The sequence below is a fragment of the Sinohyriopsis cumingii genome, chromosome 7 (genome assembly GCF_028554795.1).
Source record: "Sinohyriopsis cumingii isolate HCF-2022 chromosome 7, ASM2855479v2, whole genome shotgun sequence".
Lineage (NCBI taxonomy): Eukaryota > Metazoa > Mollusca > Bivalvia > Unionida > Unionidae > Sinohyriopsis > Sinohyriopsis cumingii.
Window position 1 is genome coordinate 83,393,339 of NC_142967.1, and position 24,741 is coordinate 83,418,079.

General features: G+C 34.5%; 1 protein-coding gene across 1 annotated transcript in view; it reads right to left on the reverse strand.

Moving 5' to 3' along the window:
- LOC149795646 (condensin complex subunit 3-like) overlaps nucleotides 1-24,741 on the reverse strand; it is an 88,100-nt gene that overhangs the window by 30,322 nt on the left and 33,037 nt on the right. Inside the window, exons 10-15 of the mRNA XM_089965472.1 lie at nucleotides 22,550-22,726; nucleotides 20,450-20,557; nucleotides 17,040-17,159; nucleotides 10,477-10,722; nucleotides 2,685-2,866; nucleotides 1,596-1,761 (exon numbers count right to left, since the gene is read on the reverse strand). Of these exons, the coding sequence (XP_089821598.1) occupies nucleotides 1,596-1,761; nucleotides 2,685-2,866; nucleotides 10,477-10,722; nucleotides 17,040-17,159; nucleotides 20,450-20,557; nucleotides 22,550-22,726 (999 nt within the window). The remainder of the gene's footprint in view (nucleotides 1-1,595; nucleotides 1,762-2,684; nucleotides 2,867-10,476; nucleotides 10,723-17,039; nucleotides 17,160-20,449; nucleotides 20,558-22,549; nucleotides 22,727-24,741) is intronic.

Below are 24,741 nucleotides of genomic sequence, written 5' to 3' on the forward strand. Positions count from 1 at the left end.
AAGTGAAACACTATTGCTCAAGTTCCGATAGTTACACCATGCATGAACATGGCCAGATCAGGTCAAGTGTTGGAGGAATTGGTTTCAAAAGGGCCCCAACTTTCCCTGAAAGGGCCCCAAAGCAAAAGTTTATGTCTCTATTTACTTACATAGTCAAATTTCAAGTGACATGTGATTGTACGTTTGTGTGAGCTACATGTATTATGTGCAACTTGCCACTTCATTCCTTTAGAAAAGCACCTTTCCCAAGCTGAAATTGGCATCTTCTTCTGGTGATAACATTTTATAAGTGTTTACAATGGTCACAGCCTTTATTTCCACTGAAGCCAAGTCTATATTAGGGACAGACCATATAAGTTTCTGTAAATTCAATCTCGTAACAGGGCCATTACTGCTTAAGGACTATACATGTGGTTCGCATTTGAATTTTGTTTTTTTAAAAACAGAAGCTGCCACTATATGGAATTTAATTGTCCAGGCCTCAGAAGAAATAGAAATGGTTTCTCAATGCTTTAGGAAGTTGCTGGAATGTATCTCGAGTTACCGCTCTGTGTATGCAAGCTTCATGAGAAGGACTTTGTTTAGATTAGACCAAGGTATATCACAGGGGGCAAGCTAGACATGAATTTGAGGGAAGCAAAGCAAGAAACACGTTTTATATATATATATATATATATATATATATATATATATATATATATATATATATATATATATATATATATATGTATATATATATAGTCCATTCACAAGTTACTTCCTTTTGTTCACTTACCAAAAAGATGCCATCATATCAATCAACAAACTCTGAGATTTTAAATAAAGATATTTTAAAAAGGAAAGGAAACTTTATAACAACAAAAAAGTAAAATCCCATTGCCCACAAAATTCAAAACTTTCACAAACCATTCAACAAAAGTCATTTTTCATGAATATGAAGTTATCACCTGAAATTTCACAAACTTTCATAGTCTGTGTGAACTCGGCCAAGAATCTGGATATTCCTTTTCATACTTCTATACTCAGTGTTTTAACTGTTTAAGAGGTTTATTGTCCCTTTCGTTTTGAGAGTTGTTTTGTTCATTGTATGCCATTTTTATGCTACAAGCACCGGCTTTATCACACAAGTGTTTTTCATGAAAAATATGGGCAGTTTAAAGAATCTAAGTATCAATGTAACAGTATGACTGGAGCGCAGATCAACTCCAATGAATCTAAATGAAACCTGGATCTGGATCAAATACAGACAAGCCAATATCTAGGTCTTACAACAATGGTTGTAATTTTATTAATTTTGCTTTTTTCCTTAAATCTGTAATTTATAGGTCATTTCAGTAAGACTAACATCAAAATTGTAAGTTTGGCAGGTCCCCATGAGTGGTTGCTAGGGACAGTAAGGTTGGCAGGTTCCCATGAGTGGTCGCTATGGACAGTTCTGACTGTACTCAACATCTAACATTCCAGCTGATTTAATCTCAATCAGAATACTGCGTTCAGTAAACCTGTGCCAAGCTCTAAGTCAAAATGCCTCATGTCTTGGTTTTGATGATATTCTCAAGATGTTCAACAACACATGAGCATAACAGATAATTTACCACTACTCTTTCCTGGTTCTGAGCAAGCAGTTTCACATTTGTCAGCTGAATCAACAATTCTGCCACATTGTTAACATCAACTTCAGCCAGAGGGCTGGATGCTGGGGCATTCAGTAGCTTTTTAAGTGTTGGGATGAAAGCTTCCTCCACCATCTCCTGGTTGTCCCTGAAACATACACCAGAACTGACACTAAATATGCAAAGAAACACAGGAGAAAATCTCAGTAAAACAAGGACTCCAAAGAACAATTTTTTGCCTGGATAAAGGGCCATGATGTAATCATTGCCACACCACCATCCCCACCCTTGTTATGACACAAAATCTTTAAGTGAAAATCTTAACAATAAACAAATACAAAGTCACCACCTGAAAAAATATAAATGATATCAAATAATGGCAGGATGATTACATTACATTCACCAACATGCTAGCTAATGCTGGGGAATTGCCCAGCACCATTTTTCAAATACAAAAGCTACAAACGTGCTAGCTAATGCTGGGGAATCGCCCAGCACCATTTTTCAAATACAAAAGCTACAAACGTACAACTATAGCTCACGTTCTTTTCTTCTAACTCCTTATTTAAGATTTTTGACATTCTATATGAAATTATGCAACATGTTATGTACATGCAGGTGAAGTTTTAGGGAGGTTCTATATAGGCAGTTTGTGTAGATGATATGCATAAACTATGTGAATTTTTAAAAAGATATAATAATTGTTTTAATTAAAAATTATTCTTACTGTATTTAGCTAAGATCTGAATTGCCATTACTGCACATATTTAACATCAACACTAATTTTATTACCTGAATTTACATTAGTCCCAGACTCGAGTCTAGCTGACGATCATGAATCTCGCAGTGTATTTTAAGACTTCAAAATACACCTACACAAAGATCTTCCACAATGAACAGGCTGTGTATTTTAAGACTTCTCTGACTTGAAAAATAACTTCAACATAAATTCTTCATATAAAATAAATCCTGACATGACCACCATTAACGTCAAAGTGGTAGCTATGTATTAATATTATCTTGTCACATAGCTGGTTTCAAATAATGCTTGACATTCAGCATTCATCCTACCTGCCAGCAAAAGCGTAGATTGGGAAGAAAGTTCCCAGACAGTCTCTAAGGTAAGAGTCATCTTCTGTGAGAGGGTTGTACCACAGCAGTATTAAGTGTGACAGAATCTTAGCAGACACCAAACGACCAGACAGGAGCAATTTGGCCAAACCCTCTGCTGCAACTGTTCTTAACTCAGGACTCTATGAAATAATGAAACGACAATGAGGTAATTATGGTAAAGTTGTGAGGCAAGGTTGGTCACTCTGCACATAGCATTTACTATGTTTGTCTCCATACGATGCTCCTTCTTTGAGCTCAATGGATTTTATCAAAAAATACTGTATCGTGATTTTATTTATAAGTAGACCCTATAGAAAAATTAAATTCTGTATTAACTTCAGTTTCTAACAGGTTTAATATTTTTCAACATGCTGTTATGACAATCAAATTTCAGACATGAATGCCAATTCATAAGTCCTCTACTGCATGTAATTTTTAGGCCCACAAATTTATCTTGATCTCCACATCGAATAATTGCTATTTGGTCAGTGTCTGCTTATGCAACATGCCATGTGGTAATGGGAGTATTGGAGTTGTTGTTAGTGTAAAATATTAACAAGTGTAGTGTTGCACCTTGAGTGTGATATTTAACCACGTGCTACCCAAATCTTGACTCGTATGCACTGCCTGGGTAAGCTTTTTAATTGTATTAGTATGTAGAGGAAAACAAAAATGTATGCCTAATTATTTCTTGTGTGCACATCCATTAATGAAAGCATTTTTGTTTTTACTAGTCATTGCCAGTTTTGCCAAAAATGATCTAATTTTAGAGAGTGATTCATATCTTTTAAAACAATATATTTGGCAATTAAATAATAGTCAAGGTTTGGCAGTTATAAAATAGTCAAGGTTTGGCAATTAAGAGAGTCAAGGTTTGGCAATTAAGATAGTCAAGGTTTGGCAATTAAAAAATAGTCAAGGTTTAGCAATTAAAAAATAGTCAAGGTTTGGCAATTAAGATAGTCAAGGTTTGGCAATTAAGATAGTCAAGGTCTGACAATTAAGATAGTCAAGGTTTGGCAATTAAATAATAGTCAAGGTTTGGCAATTAAGATAGTCAAGGTTTGGCAATTAAAAAATAGTCAAGGTTTGATTAGTTGTCTGCTGAGTTTCAATGAGAAACATACCAAGGTTAAATTAATGACAGCAAATACTGTAACATATTATCAAGGTTAAATTAATGACAGCAAATAGTGTTAACATATTATCAAGGTTAAATTAATGACAGCAAATAGTGTAACATATTATCAAGGTTAAATTAATGACAGCAAATAGTGTTAACATATTATCAAGGTTAAATTAATGACAGCAAATAGTGTAACATATTATCAAGGTTAAATTAATGACAGCAAATAGTGTAACATATTATCAAGGTTAAATTAATGACAGCAAATAGTGTAACATATTATCAAGGTTAAATTAATGACAGCATATAGTGTAACATATTATCAAGGTTAAATTAATGACAGCAAATTAATGACAAAAGGGACTACATCTGAGGAAACAAACTTGCAAGGATATATAATTAATCATTTACACAACAAATTATTAGTGGAAACTAAAATTCAGAGAAAACAGGAATTATAACACACAGTACTGGATGATAATAGGTAAAACAGGAATTATAACACACAGTACTGGATGATAATAGGTAAAACAGGAATTATAACACACAGTACTGGATGATAATAGGTAAAACAGGAATTATAACACACAGCACTGGATGATAATAGGTAAAACAGGAATTATAACACACAGCACTGGAAGATAGGTAAAACAGGAATTATAACACACAGCACTGGATGATAATAGGTAATACAGGAATTATAACACACAGCACTGGATGATAATAGGTAAAACAGGAATTATAACACACAGCACTGAATGATAATAGGTTAAAAAGGAAATGATATTAACAGCACTGGATGATAATAGGTAAAACAGGAATTATAACACACAGCACTGGATGATAATAGGTAAAACAGGAATTATAACACACAGCACTGGATGATAATAGGTTAAAAAAGAAATGATATTAACAGCACTGGATAATAATAGGTAAAACAGGAATTATAACACACAGCACTGGATGATAATAGGTAAAACAGGAATTATAACACACAGCACTGGATGATAATAGGTAAAACAGGAATTATAACACAGCAATGGATGATAATAAAACAGGAATTATAACACACAGTACTGGATGATAATAGGTAAAACAGGAATTATAACACACAGTACTGGATGATAATAAAACAGGAATTATAACACACAGCACTGGATGATAATAAAACAGGAATTATAACACACAGCACTGGATGATAATAAACAGGAATTATAACACACAGCACTGGATGATAATAGGTAAAACAGGAATTATAACACACAGCACTGGATGATAATAAACAGGAATTATAACACACAGCACTGGATGATAATAGGTAAAACAGGAATTATAACACACAGCACTGGATGATAATAGGTAAAACAGGAATTATAACACACAGCACTGGATGATAATAGGTAAAACAGGAATTATAACACACAGTACTGGATGATAATAGGTAAAACAGGAATTATAACACACAGTGCTGGATGATAATAGGTAAAACCTAAGGTTAAATGAGATCAAGATCTGGAATGGAGAATTTCATTGTGCAGCTCTTTTGAGGTAAATCAGATTTTCAAATATGTCGTGCTTTTACGGATAACTTGAGCACCTGATTTTTACATTAATGTAATCATCTAGGTAAAAAGATAGTAGCAAAGTGCAGACAATGAATCTTGCAAAATCTAAAGCAAATAGGATATCATTTTTTACAAATACATGTGCCTAGTATTTTCTAGCAGTTGACTTTATCTCTTTGACATTTTGTCTTCACTAGATTTGGAAGATATTTGAAATGATATCCCCTGACCTTGAAATCAAAGATACAAGTCTGCAAATGCATATAAAATGAACTAAAGCTATTAGCAATGTGTGCATCACAAGGGCCCCACTCACTACAATCTGCTTAGTAGGGATTAAACAAAGGAACTCGTAAAGTGAGACCATAGTTAGCATTATGGAAACCCAGGGAACATAACTCACCAAAACAAGGCCATGGAATGCTAAAATTCCTGCTTATTCAAAGTCTCATCCTAAAAGTCATTGGAATAAATGCTCTACCATTTTAAACCTGCCACCTCTAACAAGACCATTTCAGTAAGGCAGTTAATTTTTTCTGCAAGTTTGACCAGTTCTCAGTAAGGTGTACCAAAATATTACATACTGCTATTGTAAAGTTGGAAAAAATGTATTTAGAAAGTTCAGTATTTGAAACTGATGCAGCAATAGTAACCATTCTGTACAACTCAAAAGTTTGTAAGTACATGTAGACCGTATTTACCTCTAGTATGGTCGCACAAACTCCCTTAAGCCCATGCAGCACAATGGCTGTATTAATTCCTGATTTTATTCAGAAGAATCTGAATATTCTTTATAATTCTTCTGGACTGATTATTACCAATTGCGAAGAGGATTATTTTCCCTTCTGTCTTCTGGACTGATTATTACCAATTGCTAAGAGGACTATTTTCCCTTCTGTCTTCATCATAAATGGCTTACTGGATGCCATATTTTAGAAATTCTGTAATTAACAGTTTGGTCAAGCAGATGTTTTGCAAGAAAAATGTGTAGTTTGAAGCATCTGAGGTACAACTGTAAAGTAAACTGGTTCCCTGATTAACTTCACTAAATCTAATATGAAACATGGATCCAAATCAAATGAGCCAATTATCTGGCTTTTACCACAACAATCATATTTGACTAACACTATGCTCTACAGCCAATCCTGTGGGAGAAACACCCCAAATATGAAATGCTTCATTGTCACGTCAAATATATTATGGATCAATGGTCTAGTATCTCACCTTCTGTAAAATAAAAGCTGGAAGATAACTGCTGTCATTTTTCCTTTCCAAATATTGCTTGTCAGAGCATTGCTGACATTAACTTGTATCTAACGTAACAGGAAGGACAAATTAGATAATTAACTGATGATTTCTTTTATTATCTGGATAATAATTAATTACAAATCTGTTGCAACTACATAATGAATAAAAAGTAGCATCAACAGCAACATCTTCATGATTAAGATGTACATAAAATGTGTCCCATTTATCAAGTATTCATAACCCACCAGGTAACAACTTCAAACATCACATTTGGAATGTACAAATATTCTTTATGGTTAAGATGTGTATAAAATGTGTCCATTTGTCATGTACTTGTAACCCACCAAGGAACAACTTCAAACATCACATTAGGAATGTACAAATATTCTTTATGGTTAAGATGTGTATAAAATGTGTCCGTTTATCAAGTACTCGTAACCCACCATGTAACAACTTCAAACATCACATTAGGAATTTACAAATATTCTCATGTGAAACATTTTCTTAATATTCTTCAAGATGATGGCAATCATTTGCAATTAGAACAAAACAACAAAAGATACAATACTGGTTGTCAATGTCATGGAACACTGAACACAGAATTCATTCAAGGCCTCATCAATACTGATGGTCAATGATGTCATGGAACAGTGAACACAGAATTCCTTCAAGGCCTCATCAATACTGATGGTCAATGATGTCATGGAACATTGAACACATAATTCCTTGAAGGTCTCATCAATACTGATGGTCAATGATGTCATGGAACATTGAACACAGAATTCATTCAAGGCCTCATCAATACTGATGGTCAATGATGTCATGGAACATTGAACACAGAATTCCTTGAAGGCCTCATCAATACTGATGGTCAATGATGTCATGGAACATTGAACACAGAATTCCTTGAAGGCCTCATCAATACTGATGGTCAATGATGTCATGGAACATTGAACACAGAATTCATTCAAGGTCTCATCAATACTGATGGTCAATGTTATGGAACATAGAACACATCATTCATTCAAGGCCTCATCAATACTGATGGTCAATAATGTCATGGAACATTGAACACTGAATTCCTTCAAGGCCTCATCAATACTGATGGTCAATGATGTCATGGAACATTGAACACATAATTCCTTGAAGGCCTCATCAATACTGATGGTCAATGATGTCATGGAACATTGAACACAGAATTCCTTGAAGGCCTCATCAATACTGATGGTCAATGATGTCATGGAACATTGAACACAGAATTCATTCAAGGTCTCATCAATACTGATGGTCAATGTTATGGAACATAGAACACATCATTCATTCAAGGCCTCATCAATACTGATGGTCAATAATGTCATGGAACATTGAACACTGAATTCCTTCAAGGCCTCATCAATACTGATGGTCAATGATGTCATGGAACATTCAACACAGAATTCCTTCAAGGCCTCATCAATACTGATGGTCAATGATGTCATGGAACATTGAACACAGAATTCCTTCAAGGCCTCATCAATACTGATGGTCAATGTCATGGAACATTGAACACTGAATTCCTTCAAGGCCTCATCAATACTGATGGTCAATGATGTCATAGAACATTGAACACATAATTTTTTCAAGGCCTCATCAATACTGATGGTCAAAGATGTCATGGAACATTGAACACATAATTCATTCATGGACTCATCAATACTGATGGTCAATGTTATGGAACAGAACACAGAATTCATTCAAGGCATCATCAATACTGATGGTCAATGATGTCATGGAACACTGAACACAGAATTTCTTCAAGGCCTCATCAATACTGATGGTCAATGATGTCATGGAACATTGAACACAGAATTCCTTCAAGGCCTCATCAATACTGATGGTCAAAGATGTCATGGAACATTGAACACAGAATTCCTTCAAGGCCTCATCAATACTGATGGTCAATGATATCATGGAACATTGAACACAGAATTCATTCAAGGCCTCATCAATACTGATGGTCAACGATGTCTGGTTGGAATGTTTGAATGCCAACTTATTTGGAAACGAGTTATACTATTGCTACTGCTCTGCATGAGGTATTTTGAAATATGCATTTATACATTTTTAAGGATTACACCCTTTGAACCCTAAGATATTTTGCCAGAAGCTAATCAAAAGTTGAAATATAAATATAGCATGTAGTAAAAATAAATCTGATATTTGGAGACAGCAATTTTCTCGTCAACACTGGGGAATGTGCAAAACATGTCAAAATATGAAACATTTTTATAGTACCTTAAACCAAATAAATGTGATATTCCTTCAAGTAAGTTCAAAAGACAGTGAAAATATGTATCTCTCATGTTTGTCCTATCTAAGGTAATTTGGGGGTAAATGGTTCCCCAATGATAAATTTGAATTCACCTCGCGTTGATATGTTCCAAAATAAAAACATAATCCAGGCAAATCAGAGAATGTAAATGCATGTTCCTGTTAATTTTCTCAACTGCACGTTTCTTATACCTGAAAACTGTGTAGTAAATTTAAAACTAGAGAGAATACTTAACACTCAAGAATATGAAGGGGTTTAATCCATGTTTATAAGTCTACAGGTTGGCATGAACATCGATGGAGCAGCCCCGAAGCCTCTACCTCTTAAGCTGGTAGTTAGACCTATTTTTATTATATATCTGGAGATTGAAAAGTTAAGAAATTGTTATACTGTGTGCCGATTTTGGTTTGCAAGTTGACACATGTCTGCAGTGTATCATGTTTTCGAACCTTGAGAATGATGTCACTAACTATATTATATGTACTAATCATGCAATGCATTTTCTCATTTGGATTATAAGCCTGATTCATTTAATTCAAAACACAATTTCAAGCAAAAAGCATCAGTTAAAATTTTCACACATATCTCAAAAAAGGATAAAACTATGGCTCTTTCTAAATATGTTGTCAAGGATAATGTTATGTGTCAAATCAAATGAATGTTAGAAAAAATGACCGGATGTCTTTAATTTGCATAATTCGCATGCTTTTTCTACCACTATGCTAGCCTAATGAAAAACCATTTGCAAAAAGCAGTTTTTGTGCAGTTGGAATAGAGCCATTCATCATTTTTTAAAAATGTTAAGTTTATTTTATTTTATTTAGGTTTCCTTCAGTTTTTTCAGGCTTTTTGACGTTTCTGAAGGCAAAATAAAATTTAGTTTTGTGTGGTTTTTGAGGTCCACTGCAGACCCTGTGAAACTGAAGAACAATGAATAGCAAATGGCACATTTAGACCGCAAGTATAATGTGTAGCAAACTTCACAGAGATATAGCTTTATAATGTGTGTAACATACTTCACAGAGATATATCTAATAATGTGTGTAGCATACTTCACAGAGATATAGCCTTATAATGTGTGTAGCATACTTCACAGAGATATATCTAATAATGTGTGTAGCATACTTATATCTTATAATGAAGTTTTGCCTCAAAATGAAAGTGTAGATGGATGAATGGAGTGATAGATGAACAGACAAATGGACAAAAGCAAAACAATAATTAACAACTGGAAATAAGAAGCTGGCCATGACTGCATGTCAAGCCCACCCTTGAGCTCAATAATGGAGGTGGGGTGGGGTGGGTGGGGGCTTTATATAGATATTTATCTAGAGTATGGACAGACATATGGAAAGACACATGGATGCCAAGGTGATTGCTATGCAGAGCTTCCACAAAGGCTGGCTCGGCAACTATACAAAACCCCTTTCATACATAAAAAAAACTTAACAAAAACAATATTTGGGAGCAACTGAGCAGTAATAAGAAACATGCACATACCTCACTGTCTAAAAAGGAGCATATGATAGCAACAAGTTTACTGGCCAATGCAGACCGATCATCATCTTTCTTTGACTGGTTTTCATCCTCTAACACAGTGGTTGTGTCGACACTAGATTGGTATACTGTCTCCTCAGACTGGTTCTCCTCCTGATCCTGGATGATGTCCAGTCCAAATGAGTGAAGCAGGTCAAAGAGAACCTGGAGTGCTGTGATCCGCACTCCTTGGACATCAATCTTAGATGCCTGGCAATAACAAGAGTATAACTCATTCAGACAATAAATATCAAAAAAATGTGGAATACCACCGTAATCTCTGAAAATTGTCTAATGAAATACCTTCAAGGCACATGACTTTTAATACTCACAAAATCTGAATTAAGACAATGTTGCTACCCCCAACCACCAAACTGTTGGAAAGTGATATCTTTGTCCAACATTCTGATTCAGTTGGTGAGAACATAAAGGAAATGTTTGTACAAGTTTTAGACCGCTATCAATTCGGTCTTAATTAAGCATCCTGATTTCAAGTAAGATTACAACAGTATGATTGCAACTGCAAATATAACTTGGGCAACCTGAGTGATTAATGAATGGTTACATAGCTCATCTCTACTTTTACTAGCTTTCAGTAGCCACTGTAAACATTGTCATACAAAATAAAAATTCAGAGTAAAGTGATCTTGGCCCCTTTTCTTATTAAATACATTTTGCAATCTTTTAAAGTTACATTAGAACTTTAAATCTTTTTAAAATTTAAAATTTAAACTTTAAATCAGCGCTTTATAGCCAGTATTGTACTGACATACTGTTAAACCACCCAAGTGCTCAAGCACCCACTCACCCATTAGAGTGGAAACGACTGATTGCATGATAGCATTAGCTGGTTTATCTGCCCTTTCATTAACCTTTTTATAACAATATAACTAGGCTGCCAGCAATACATAATACTTTCCCCAGACTCTATAAGCACATCATGTTTCCATAATATCTGGGATACTAAAGGACTGTTGAAGTACCGGATGGCCACGTTGTCTAAGGCACATGCCTTTACAGGTCACTTACACCTCACCTCTGTCCATGTGAGTTTGAGTCTCAGACTCAACCAGCATAGGTATATGAGAAAGCTTGCCAGGAGGTTCTGTGGGTCAGTGGTTTTTCCCAGTGTTTTCCCAGGATATTCATCCACCAAATATACTGGCCGACATGAACAGCCTATCATGTGCTGAAAAATGATGTGAAACTCATAACAACAACAAATGGACTGTCAGATTTAAGGTTCTGCAATGCTTCAATGTTGAAAGAAAACCCCAGAAGATGAAATCTGCTTTTGGAGAGGTTTAATATAGTTCAAAGCTTTTAGTACGGCCGTAATTTCTCCAGTAAAAATTTAGGCTTTACCCAGTAACTGGCTCAAGATGTTGCTACAGGACCCCTAGATGCCAGATTTTACTGCGAAAGTCACATTCTTTGAGTAACCTTGGAGTGACAGCCAGCATTATATAGTTCACCCATCAATAACTACCTTGATTTGCCAATACTGGCGAGGCCTCGCATGAAAAGCATGCAGTCCACTCATCTAATTCCTATGTTGAGAGTAACATGTCACAATATACCAAGCATAGTAATTATTATGGAAAGTTTACCATTGAATAAACTGCTGGAAAGGTAGTATATAGGTCTAGTTGGATGAATGTAGATTATCATTAGCAGAAATATTTATTCCATGTCAGTAAAGCTTAAAATGCAGGTCACACTGACCTTCTTTGGTTCTAATGGTGCAGTAGTAAAAATAGGCACATTTATTTATCAAGTTTCATGATTAGAACATCAACAGCATCCAATAAAAGAAATTTAGCTTTCAGCAAAGACATTGAAGCATATAGGTCACTGAGACACTTTTTGCAAAAGGCTGTAGAACTTATCAAGATGCACCCATTCAGCAAGTTTCACGTTCAGTTGGACTGTATGCATCAGATGCCTAATTTCTGGTCAGGAGCTAAAGGCAAAAACTAAACAGATCCCAAACAAAATGAAATATAGGTCATGATGAGCCACTTTTCCTGCAAGGTTACATTAGTAACAGAGATGCATATCATGTTCAATTTCTAGCATGAACAGTGCCTGAGATGTGAATATCAAACAAAATTAAACCCAAATCAGTGAAGCATAAATTATCAGCCATAATGAACAACCACAGAAAAATTAATGAGTAGTGCTTATTACCTAGTTTCATGACTCTGTACAGAATAGAATGTAAATAGCATGCCAAAAACCTATTTAGTCATAAGGTAAGTGCAAAAACTTAACCAAAAGCAAAATATGTCAAATATAGGTTACAGTAACTATGGCTGTCAAAATTTTACTAAACATCAACCTGTCAATTCTATGATCAGTTACCATGGTATCTGATCAAAGGGAACTTGTATTAAATGTGCACAAACCTGAACTGCTTTGTTGTAGGTTGATGACAGTACAACAGCATGCAAATTTGTATTTTTCTGTGGTCGAAGTGTAGGTTGATGACAGTACAACAGCATGCAAATTTGTATTTTTCTGTGGTCGAAGTGTAAATAAGAAATAAGAGTTCAGACTAGATGGTGTTGCACAGTACTCATGTTACCACCTTTAGCAGATTTTATTTCATACAGATTGAATTGAACACTATTTTTAACCAGTCACTTAGCATACACCCACACTTTTGACGTTTTCTCATTTTTAATTTTAAAAAGTAATTAATTTTAAATTGCTCCACTATCCTCTCCTGCTCTGTATATTAAACTGAGTGAAAACTTCTTGGCAGGTCGATCTTGTGTCATGTGCGCATGCACAATAACCAATATTCATGACATGAGTCTCAAACAGTACACATTATTCTGTGTCTCACTCATTACTGATGTCACCAGATATAATAGTCAATCTGAACTTGGAAACATGATTTTTTTTTTTGTGCCCAATGGCTCATTTTATCACCTGGGTTATTATCAACAGGACGGCACCCAAGTAACCATTGGCAGGTATAACAGTTTTTGCCATAGTTGTTGTACATGGAGAGATGTCTGTAATCAACTAGTTTAATGATTAAATCATGAACAGTAAAAACATGATGTTGAACCAGTCAGTGAAATATAATAAATGGGTCAGTGACCTACTTTAAAGTTGAGGTATTATACTCATCAAGCTGCATCTTTCATTAAGTTCCATGATTCCAGGTATAGCAGTATTATACAGCAGATAGGGTTGCGATGTTTACTCATGCAAATGGCTTAGTTATGTTTACTGTCTGTGTGTGTGTGTGATTTGGATTTTTATCGTAGCTTTAACAATTTTTCAGTCATATCACTACGATGTCTGCAGTGTGGCAGTTTATAGTGATGTCTAGCACTGGGGCATCATGCCGCAGACATGTAGCATGATGTCCCACCCAGTCACATTATCCTGACACCAGGCTGACCAGTCCTAACAGTAACCTCTTAATGCTGAGTGCCAAGCAAGGCAGCTGTTAGTACCATTTTTGTAAGTCTTTGGTATGACTTGGCCAGGGTTTGAACCCATGACACTCTAACCACTAGGCCACCAGAGCGGTCTACTGTCTGTAAATGTTACCTAAATCAGTAAGCATGTAAATGGACATCTGTTGTTAGCCAGTATGCATGTCCAGTGCATTATTCATATTTTCATTATGTACATATATCTTGAGATGTGGAGGCCATGTCACAAGGATGTCAGAAGAATGACTACCAAAGATCTACTGTGAGCTGAAAGAGGGAAATCAATCTCAGGGTGGTCAGAAAAAAATGCTTAAATGATTCCCTCAACACTTCAACATTAATGAAACATTCTTGGGAAGATCTCATGCAGGATCTTGTCCATACTGAGCTACAGACTTTGAACACTGATGAAATGCAAAGGAAGGACATAAGTGTGAGCAATAGAAATCTCAGAAGCAGCACATCCTCTACTGTTCAAGCAAACCCAAGTGGCATCTTCTGTCAGGAGTGCCACAGACTGTTCAGAGCATAAATTGGCTTAATCAGCCACTCCTGTACTCACAGAAATCAAACCAGTTAGTGATGTAATGGTCATCTTCATACTTGAAGGATGAACAGCATGCAAATATATTAGCAGTAAGAAACAATATAACAATGATCCTATGGGTGTTCTACCAAAATTGTTTGGTATAATCATAGACAAAACAAAATTGTTTGATACAATCAAAAACAAGTCTTACCAACTAAATCATGCCAAAAAAATTCTGCAAATCAAACAAATGCAGCTTGAGGCACAACATTCACATTGCCAACAGATTACATATAAACAGCTGTCACCTGTTAACATGCAGATTGGGGGAAAGGTCAAGTTTGAAATCAGTTTCATTAAACAGCATCTTTTTGGTTACAGTATACAATGTATATATTTGGAAATGTTTCAAAATCATTCAGTAGTAACAGTAGATTAAAATACCCTAGGACACTGAAATGTGAAATGTGGGCCACAATGACCTTCCTTTGTTGTAAAGGTGTGGTACTAACAGGGATGCATACAAACTAGTTTGATGATTCTTGCATGAACAGTGCTGGGGATCAAATCCAAGTCAGTGGAGCATGAAATATGGTCACAGTAACCTACTTTAGTGACATGGGTGCATTGCTCATCAAAATGCATCCCCTCACAAATCTAGGTATACAGGATGCATTAAAGTTGTTGTGGGTTAAATGTAACTCACCATAACCTGTTTTGGTTACATGGTACTGATAGAGAGACACATAATTATGATTTGATGATTCTACCATCAGAGCTTTAAGTAAACTTAAAACACATTTTTATCAAAGTCAGCAAGGCACAAACTATAGGTCACAGTAACCTACTTTTATGATGAGGGAGTAGTACTCATAAAGTTGCATCCACTCATCAGATTTCAGTGTGCCAAAAATCTGACTTGTGCGCTAATTGCAAAAAATCCACCCAAGCCTGTAAAGTGTGAAATTGAGGTCACAGTGATTTTCTTTGTGTTACGGGTGTGCTACTAACAGAGATGCATAAAATCCTATAGTTTGATGATTCTGGCATGAAAAGAGCTTGAGAAATAAACTTGAAGAACAAAACTGAACCAAAGTTTGTGAAATATGAAATCTAGGTCACAGTGACCTATTTCTGTGATTTGGGTTTAGTACTCATCAAGCATCTCCCCATCAAGTTTCATGGCTTCAAAAATCTGATTTGTTCATGAGCTAAATATTAAAACATCATCTATACAATATACAAGACATAACCATGTATGTACAACTAATGTACATATACATTAAAAAGTTAACTCCCAGTCCCCTTATACGCAGGTTGGTGCTGACACCAATTAAACTGTTGTGTCTTAAGCTGTTTTTGCTTAATCATGCTAACAAGGTTCTGCAGAAAAATAAAAATTAAAAAAGTTCACAAAAATGTAAATAAATTAAAAAATTACTGTAATGGCCATTTGTCTACCTATTTTCTTCCTCAAAACATAAAGAGGTTAAATGTAAACCATATGCATGGACTAGTGGATCAATTTTTATGCAAATGGAAGAGCAGATAATAATTTATTTACACATTAATATTGCTGTATGATAAATAGTGTATTTTACCTATATCACATAATAAAGGCTTTTGTCAAATAAGCCCAAGCCCAAAAAATATTCATAACATAATGGAATGAAAATCTAATCAAACCATCTATATACAAACACAATTAAGTCCATTAAATTTGATTTGTCTACCTCACATGGTTTTTACATAATTGTCAAAAAAAGTCTATAAAAAAATGCAAAAGATTTTTTTCTGACAAAAAACAAAACAAATTAAAATTGCTCTAATGGCATTACAAATATAATCTGGTCAATAATGTATACACAAATAAGCCTACCAAACCAAACTGAACTGTCTACTCATGTGATCTTTGCCTAATCATGTTGACAAGGTTTGTCATACGAGTCCAAGTCCAAAAATATGTATAAAATCTAAAAATTGTTGTTATGGACTGAAAAGCTAATTAGGCCATCTACGAACTAATACCAATTTGCTTGCAAAATTTTATTTGTTTTGCACAATCCTGCTGAAAAATCTTCCTAACAGGATTTGGTAGCAAGACTGCACAAGCAGAGGAGGCATAATAATTGTTGTACTGGCTTGAAAATCTAATCAAATTATCAACATATGGATATAAATATGTTAACCAAATTTAAATCATCCACACTGATTTTTTTTCACAATCTTTCTAACATACTACTTGGGATGGATGAACAGAAATAAAAACCTTATAATGGTTTTTCCTCTGAAATAAGAATTCCACATTATCTGGCCCGATTCACTGCTGAATGTTACCTCATCCAAACCCAAGAGCCCTTGTAACCATTGGTTCTGCTAGCATTGAATAATACTCAAGATGAATGCACATAAAGTTTTAGAGAAATTAAGCAGAGATGACCAAAACTTTACATTAACAAATAACACTGCTAACAACAACAAAGTTTGAAAAGTGATACCAAGGTGTCACCTGTTTTATGTTGGTATAACAAAGACAAAGTTACCTGCATAAAAAGTGGAATGTAGGTGCCAATCAAATCCTTGTCAAGCTGACAGCAGATTCCCAGTGACCTCATAGCCATGTTACGTATATCGGCATCCTCATTCTGAATACCTGGGATGACCTATAGACCAATAAATAAAAAAGGCACACAATTGTCAGATAAGAGCAAGCTGGGGGGAAGTACATACTTTTACATGTATGTACATATTGTGTTAACAGCATAACCTTTTTTTAAATGTGGTATCCCAAAAATTCTAGTTGAAGATATAATACTTTTTCTTCTAGGAATTTATGGATTAAATTTGAACTGTCTTCAATGGAAATCATGCCCAAATCCCCTAGATGTTTTCGAATTGTGTTTTCCTAATAAAATTAAGGCGGCCAAGAATATAGTGATTAGTATGATGTATCAAACTGCCTGTATTCAAGTCAGAATGTTATTACTCTTTATAGGGCATGTGAAAGCTGTGTACAACCGTATAACTGCCTGTATTCAAGTCAGAATGTTATTACTCTTTATAGGACATGTGAAAGCTGTGTACAACCGTAAAACTGCCTATATTCAAGTCAGAATGTTATTACTTTTTATAGGACATGTAAAAGCTATGTACAACTGTAAAACTGCCTGTATTCAAGTCAGAATGTTATTACTTTTTATAGGACATGTAAAAGCTGTGTACAACCATAAAACTGCCTGTATTCAAGTCAGAATGTTATTACTTTTTAGAGGACATGTAAAAGCTGTGTACAACTGTAAAACTGCCTGTATTCAAGTCAGACTGTTATTACTCTTTATAGGACATGTAAAAGCTGTGTACAACCATAAAAACTGAAGTCTGATATGAGCTAAATGCATAGAATTTAAGATTTAGAATGTCCATCAAGACAAAAGCAAACATTTAAAGTGGAAATTTAGTCATCAAACTATATTCTTTAATGCACACACAGCTTTGATTATATTCTTTAATGCACACACAGCTTTGATTATATTCATTTTACTCTATCCTGTGAACCAGAAAACTTTGAAGACTAATTTTGCACTTGAGAATTATTATGACCTAATTGGAAAGAACTTCACATCTGTAACATATCATCTGTGTGATGGATGACATAGACTTTATTATCAAGCTGAAGCAAAATCTGATCTAAATTCAGCTTCCAGAATGGAAACATATTCAGCCAATCAGACAAAGACTTAAACAAATGCAGCCAATCAGACAAAAACTTAACCAAATGCAGCCAATCAGATGCAATACCACTCATAAATATGCATAGGTTTTACCTATTAATTATATTAGTCTAGTTTGATTGAAACTGGAAACAAAGACCATCTCCTGAGAAGTAAGAAGCCCAGCCAATGTGTAATAAGATCACCTAATTTATTAGCAATGATGTTGCAGCCTCAACAAGATAAGGCTGTAAAATAATTCTGAAGAAAAGGTGGCACTCCACAGTTTCATATTTTGCATAGGGAAAGATCTTTAAAGAAAAATACTTTTCAGGATTTTCCTTACTGGTTATACTGGTTACTTAAAAAAGACTTTGTATATCTTAGATGATGTTTAAAGAATTTTTAATTCCCTTTAATTTTTTATTATGATGGATGGGTGTAACTTGGATTATTGAGTATACAGCTTGGCCTTACTTCAAATGTGCACCTACCAAAAAAATGCTATACCTGCATGGTCATTTTCACTTTCTAAACTTCAGAGGTATACTGCACTAAAAAAATATACAAACTTCTTTTTTTACATTCTATATATTTTGTAATTCATTCATTGCACTTTCAGAAGCTGATAATGTCTAATCTGGGAGAATTCCTTTTCCCTATTTCAATAACTGCAAAAGATTGTGTACTTTAGACTAATTCAGGCTGATTTTTTGAGCACATGGGAGAGGTCATTTTAGTTAGCTGTATGCACAGATCATGTATAATTTCCACAAGTACACTATCCAAATAAATTAATACAGAGGTATACCAACATTCTCTCTCCATTGCAAATGCATACAACTTCACCTTATAAATGTCACTCTCCCAGAAGTTCATATTATCTGTACATCGCTCCCCAATAGTGCAACAAAACTACAGTCCAGGTTACCAAACAGTTTGTATCTTCTTACAAAGCATAAGTATCTATATGACATGGAACAATTTCTGTCTGTGTGTTTTGCTCATCTGATCAGATATTGTATTGAAAATGGTGGTATATTATGCTTTGATCAATTTATTTTCAGCTGAAATAAACTAAGGAGACTTCAGTCTGTAATAGCATGTAAGCAGTGTTACAAACAGGAGTGAAAGTAGGGGGAAAAAACACCCAAGTGTGAGTCACACTCAAATGCTCCATTGATAGATATAGGATCCAAATAGTATGCCGTTGATGAAGGGATATTACAGAGGTCTCGCTAGGATTTTAAAACTAGGAGTCTTGTTCCTCAGTGAATTTCTACCTCCCAGATCAAAAATTGGCGTCCAAATACACGTAATTAAGCGTTTCCGAGATCTCTGTATTAATACTAGTACTTTTTGTTGATGAAGACGGTAGGGGTATTAATACTAGTACTTTTTGTTGATGGAGGAGGTAGGGGTATTAATACTAGTACTTTTTGTTGATGAAGGAGGTAGGGGTATTAATACTAGTACTTTTTGTTAATGAAGGAGGTAGGGGTATTAATACTAGTAATTTTTGTTCATGAAGGAGGTAGGGGTATTAATACTAGTACTTTTTGTTCATGAAGGAGGTAGGGGTATTAATACTAGTACCTTTTTTTTGTTGATGAAGTAGGTAGTGGTATTAATACTAGTAATTTTTATTGATGAAGGTAGTAGGGGTATTAATACTATTACATTTTGTAAAAGTCTTTGGTATGACTTGGCCAGGGTTTGAACCTGCAACCTCCCATATCCAAGCCATAGTTCCATTGAAGCTGTCATTTGTAGAACATGAGTTGTGGGATTAACGAGAGACTAATAAAAATGAGAAAACAACTTTTTCATTTTTTGTGTGTGGAGGGGATATACAAACAAAGCATAATCCACATATGGGCGAGTTTAAGATGTAATTTAGTGAAAAACTGGGTAATGATTACACCACAAGCGTAATGGTTGGCATGTATGATGCTGATCCTGTCAGTGTATTCACAGTTAATTTTTTTAAAATACTTTTCAAGATGAGAACATAGAAGGCTACAAATCAAACTCTTTCTAGAGCTCATCAATATATTGGTGCATAAAACATTTGGCCAAATCCAACAATTGCAGAAAACTTACCTGTTTATGGAAAAGCTGGATGGACTGACAGATGGACAGACATTACTAGAGCTCAAGCGGGGCATTAAAGATAAAAATATTTCCTATCAAAGGATAGTTTGGATATATTTATGTTATAAAAAGAAGTTGCAGAAAAGTACCTGGGTTTCCATAAGTGTTTGTAATGTGGAGTTCATTGAGCTGAGAGACAACTCTTCCAGCATCTCAGCAATCATTTTCTGGCACTTCAACACTGTGGGTGGGTCATTCTGAAGAAGAAAAAAATAAAAGAAAAACAATGTGATGATCATCCATTATTTAGCAGGAATAGAATATTTTTTTCTTTCTTTAAAATTAAACATTATGGTTTCTTATAAAGTGGCCTAATTTATCTTTCTTTATATACCACTGTACCTTCTTCACCGAGTATCTCTTAGTTCAGAGATGCCAACCGATGTCAGGAATCCTAGTGTTTATCTTTTTGGAATCTAGACAGCCCATCTGAAATGAGCAACATGATCTTTAAAGTAACAACCATATTGCATCTTACTATGAACCTATACATACCTGTACCTAGTTAAAAACAATTTAATTGATTTTACATTGAGAAAAAAACCATAGATATCAGAGCTTAAGTACTTTTCTCCACAGCTGTGTCCACACATAAAAGCCTTTTTCAAAATTGTACCCCATACATTTACATTTTCCAGAATTTAGTCAATATAGATCGAAATGCAGAATTTTCAGTAAGTATTCATAATAAATCCACAAAATCAGGAACAGATGGCAGTGATGAAAACTGCATTAATGAGCACTGTGCGTTTATATTTTTGGTATTGCAAAACTTGAAGAAAAAAAAGCTTCTGTGTGGCAATTCAGGGCTGTTCCATTTAAACATACATGATATCCGGGGAAGGCACTTTGTTAAAAATATATGCCAGGGTACTCAGAGTACAGAGTTTATGTAAAAACAATACAAACATCTAAACTGCACCTATGGGTGACCACTCCACATTAAAAGTGCCTTCCTTGGGTCCCAATTATATTTTACTGGAACAGTCATCATGGATTATTGAAGGAATACTATTGTCTTGAAAGATAACTGCTCATTAGATCTTTAAATTGATTATTTGTAGCTGCTACAAAATGCACAAAAACTGGTATCCCATAAATAATAGGGAAATTTTTAATTTCTTTCATGATACAGTGTTTGATATTGTGATTGAAAACAAAGCATGGAATTTCACTACCGAGAGTTTTATTTCTATTGTTTTGGTTTGGCATTTTATGGGACACATGAAGGATTGTAAACTCAGGATTTATTTAAGGTCACAAGAAGCTATTAATTAGCACAAAAGTTGATTTTAAATTATGTCTCAATTGTTATGTATCAAAAATTATAAGTTTTAATGCTACACAAAATAAATGACCTGGGGGAAAACATAAATGCATTTATTTGAGGACATGAAAGGGAGGAAGTGTGCCATCAATTTGTGATAAGGCAAAATCAACTTAGCTTTCCTGGCATGCTGAAGCAGAATTTCATGGACAAGGGTAACCATATTGCTCAAACACTTGGTCACCATGAAGTAAAAATTCTATGTGAGTGGTTGTGGCTTCTCTCATCAATCACCACTGTACTTACAAGGGTACCAGACTACAACTAATCGATCACTTGAGAAACTCACTTCCTTTATCAATACAATGTTTCATGCAATAACTACAAACTGGCAATGAAAGAATAGGTTGTTCAAAATGTCATCAGAAAATTTCACTTCAAAATGAAAAGCAAAAGCAATTCAACCAAGTGAAAAGATCAAGATTTCTTTTATCACTGCTTAAATATTTCATTTTAGAAATATTCAGACGAACATTATCAGTTACACATTCTACCTCAGTGTGAAAATGGAATGGACGATCAGTAACAGTTACAGCCTGATGTTTGTACCCTAATTTTATTGACAAGGTGGATTTGCACAATTGATTATTAATATTTTTCAATAACACTGATATGTTTTATCACATTAATTCCATAACATGCCCATGATTTCCAAATGAAAATATTTCAAACTATAAATCTCATACTTTAAATGTAATTACTCGCATGTGTGATACCCCAATAAAAACATCACCCCTCTCACAAGGCTACTTTTCTGCTGCAAAAGGGATGAGATTTTAACTGGGGGACCACTGTATTGTATTTTCCTTGATCTGTTGTCTTAGTCCTAGTCCCTTTCGACAAACAATATTTATACATGTACCTTCTCTGTCCTGATTTCTTGTGTTTTTGGTTCTGCAGCATCCAGAAGCTCAGCTCTCTCTGCCTCAAGTTTAGACACCTGCACTTTGATCTCACCAGCACGTGCAAACTCCTGTTTTCTCACACACTCATCCAACTCTTCACGCAACTGGTTCAGCTTAACACGAACACCTGCAATCTATCAGTTGAGAGTGACTTTGAAACAAACAAAAAAAATCAATTACTATACAAATAGTTTAGCTTGTAAATCTTAAGTCAAGAGGAAGTTGTTAATTCTGACAGCAATTTTTGCAAAGTGGGAAATGATATACATCTTATGATATGTCACAATGAAATATTCAGAATACCGGAACTAACTTTCAGGATGGGATCTGAAAGTTGCTTGCTAGGTTGTTTTTTTTTAAAATTAACTTATTTACATGCTTACTCTTGCATTCCATTCATAACAGCATTTCAATCATAATATCTATAACTTTTCATCATTATAAACATTTATTCAATCAGAAACCAATATTTTGGAATGCCTGAAAACCTGAATACATCAAATCAATTTACTGTGTTTTATTCTTGTAGGTCCTTTGACTGGGATAATGGAAAATACCTTTAAGCAATAAGTTTTGTTTGAGGACCAAGTATTTATTGCAAATAGCACATTAACTTTCCAAACTTATTCAGGAACAATGGTATCTCTGTTGGTACAGCATGTGATTCATAATCCTATGGTTATGGGTTCAATACCCACAAAGGCAGCCGAGTCGGCTGCCTCAGTATTCTTAGGAATGGTATTTTGCTTTTATTTCATCTATTAATATATTTAATAATGTGTTGAAGTGTCATTAAAAATTAAACTAGCAACCAACCCAGCATTTTTTTCTTTGTTTTTTAATAATATATTTAATAATGTGTTAAAAGTGTCATTAAAAATTAAACTAGCAACCAACCCAGTATTTTATTCTTTGTTTTTTAAGATTAATTTGGAGAAGTTTTCAGCACTTAGGAATTTAAGGGATCTTGCACAATTAGACCCTAGTAAAACAATTAGACCCTAGTAAAACAAATGCTTTCACCTCCCCAAAACATGGCTCTATATATTGATAGCATCCACACAATGAATAATTTTAATAACTTCAATGTCTTTGATTTGAGGGTGATGAGGCCAACAACAAAAAATGTTTCCTACTGCACTGGTTTTAAAATTAGGGTAGGTAGGTAGGCATTTGTTTGTTAACATTATATATCTTTTAATGATTAGTATATATAATGTATTAAATGTTTCAAGTACTGGGATAAACCAGCTCAATTAGATGCACAAATCTAATTTGGAAATTGTTTTTAAAAAAATCTGTAAAAAAATTTCTTTGAATTTTATTTATATTATAATGATCAGTATATATAATGTACTAAGTACTGGGCTAAAGCAGCTCAATTAGACACACAAACCAATTTTGGGATTTTTTTTTACCATGGAGGGAAAAAAAGTGCCAGGGTTAGCAACAATAAATGGGGATATTTAATTTAAATGCAGGGATAATGTAGGAAACAAAAGTAGGGAAATCAGCCAGATAAGTAGGGCAGAATCATACAATTGACTCAATATTTGTAGTGCAACCAATCATATCTCTATTAACATATCCTCCAATCTTCTTTTTCCAGGAATAGACAGGCTCCACACCAAAAGCAGCCAGTCTTTATCTAGAACTGCAAATCAGACAAATTTAACATGCTGGCCCTACCATTCATGAAGCACAACAAATGGACCAATCTGCCAAGGCAAATTCGAAACAATAGAGTAATAAATGCTCCATAAAAACTGATAAATTAGTGAAAAATTAAACATACAAGACAAAAGAACTACTCTATGATGGTTAGTATGTGATAAATTGATAAAAGATTTTCTCAAAATAATTAAACGTTGGAACAGTTGGGCTGGTTTGAAGAGAAGGAAATAAATTAAAAAGTAGTGAAACATATAGCCACTTGAAAGCCTGTTTATGCCACTGACCTAAATTTAGTATAAGCGACACACCCTGAGATGCAGCCACATATTAGCTTTCATGTGATACAGGGCCCAAGACACTAAGGGTGAATGAAGACAACAAATGAACAAATAAATATATGAATGAACTAATGAACCCCACAGTTCCCCCAAATTTTGAAATCCAAAATGCCATTTCTTTACCCAGATTCTATAAT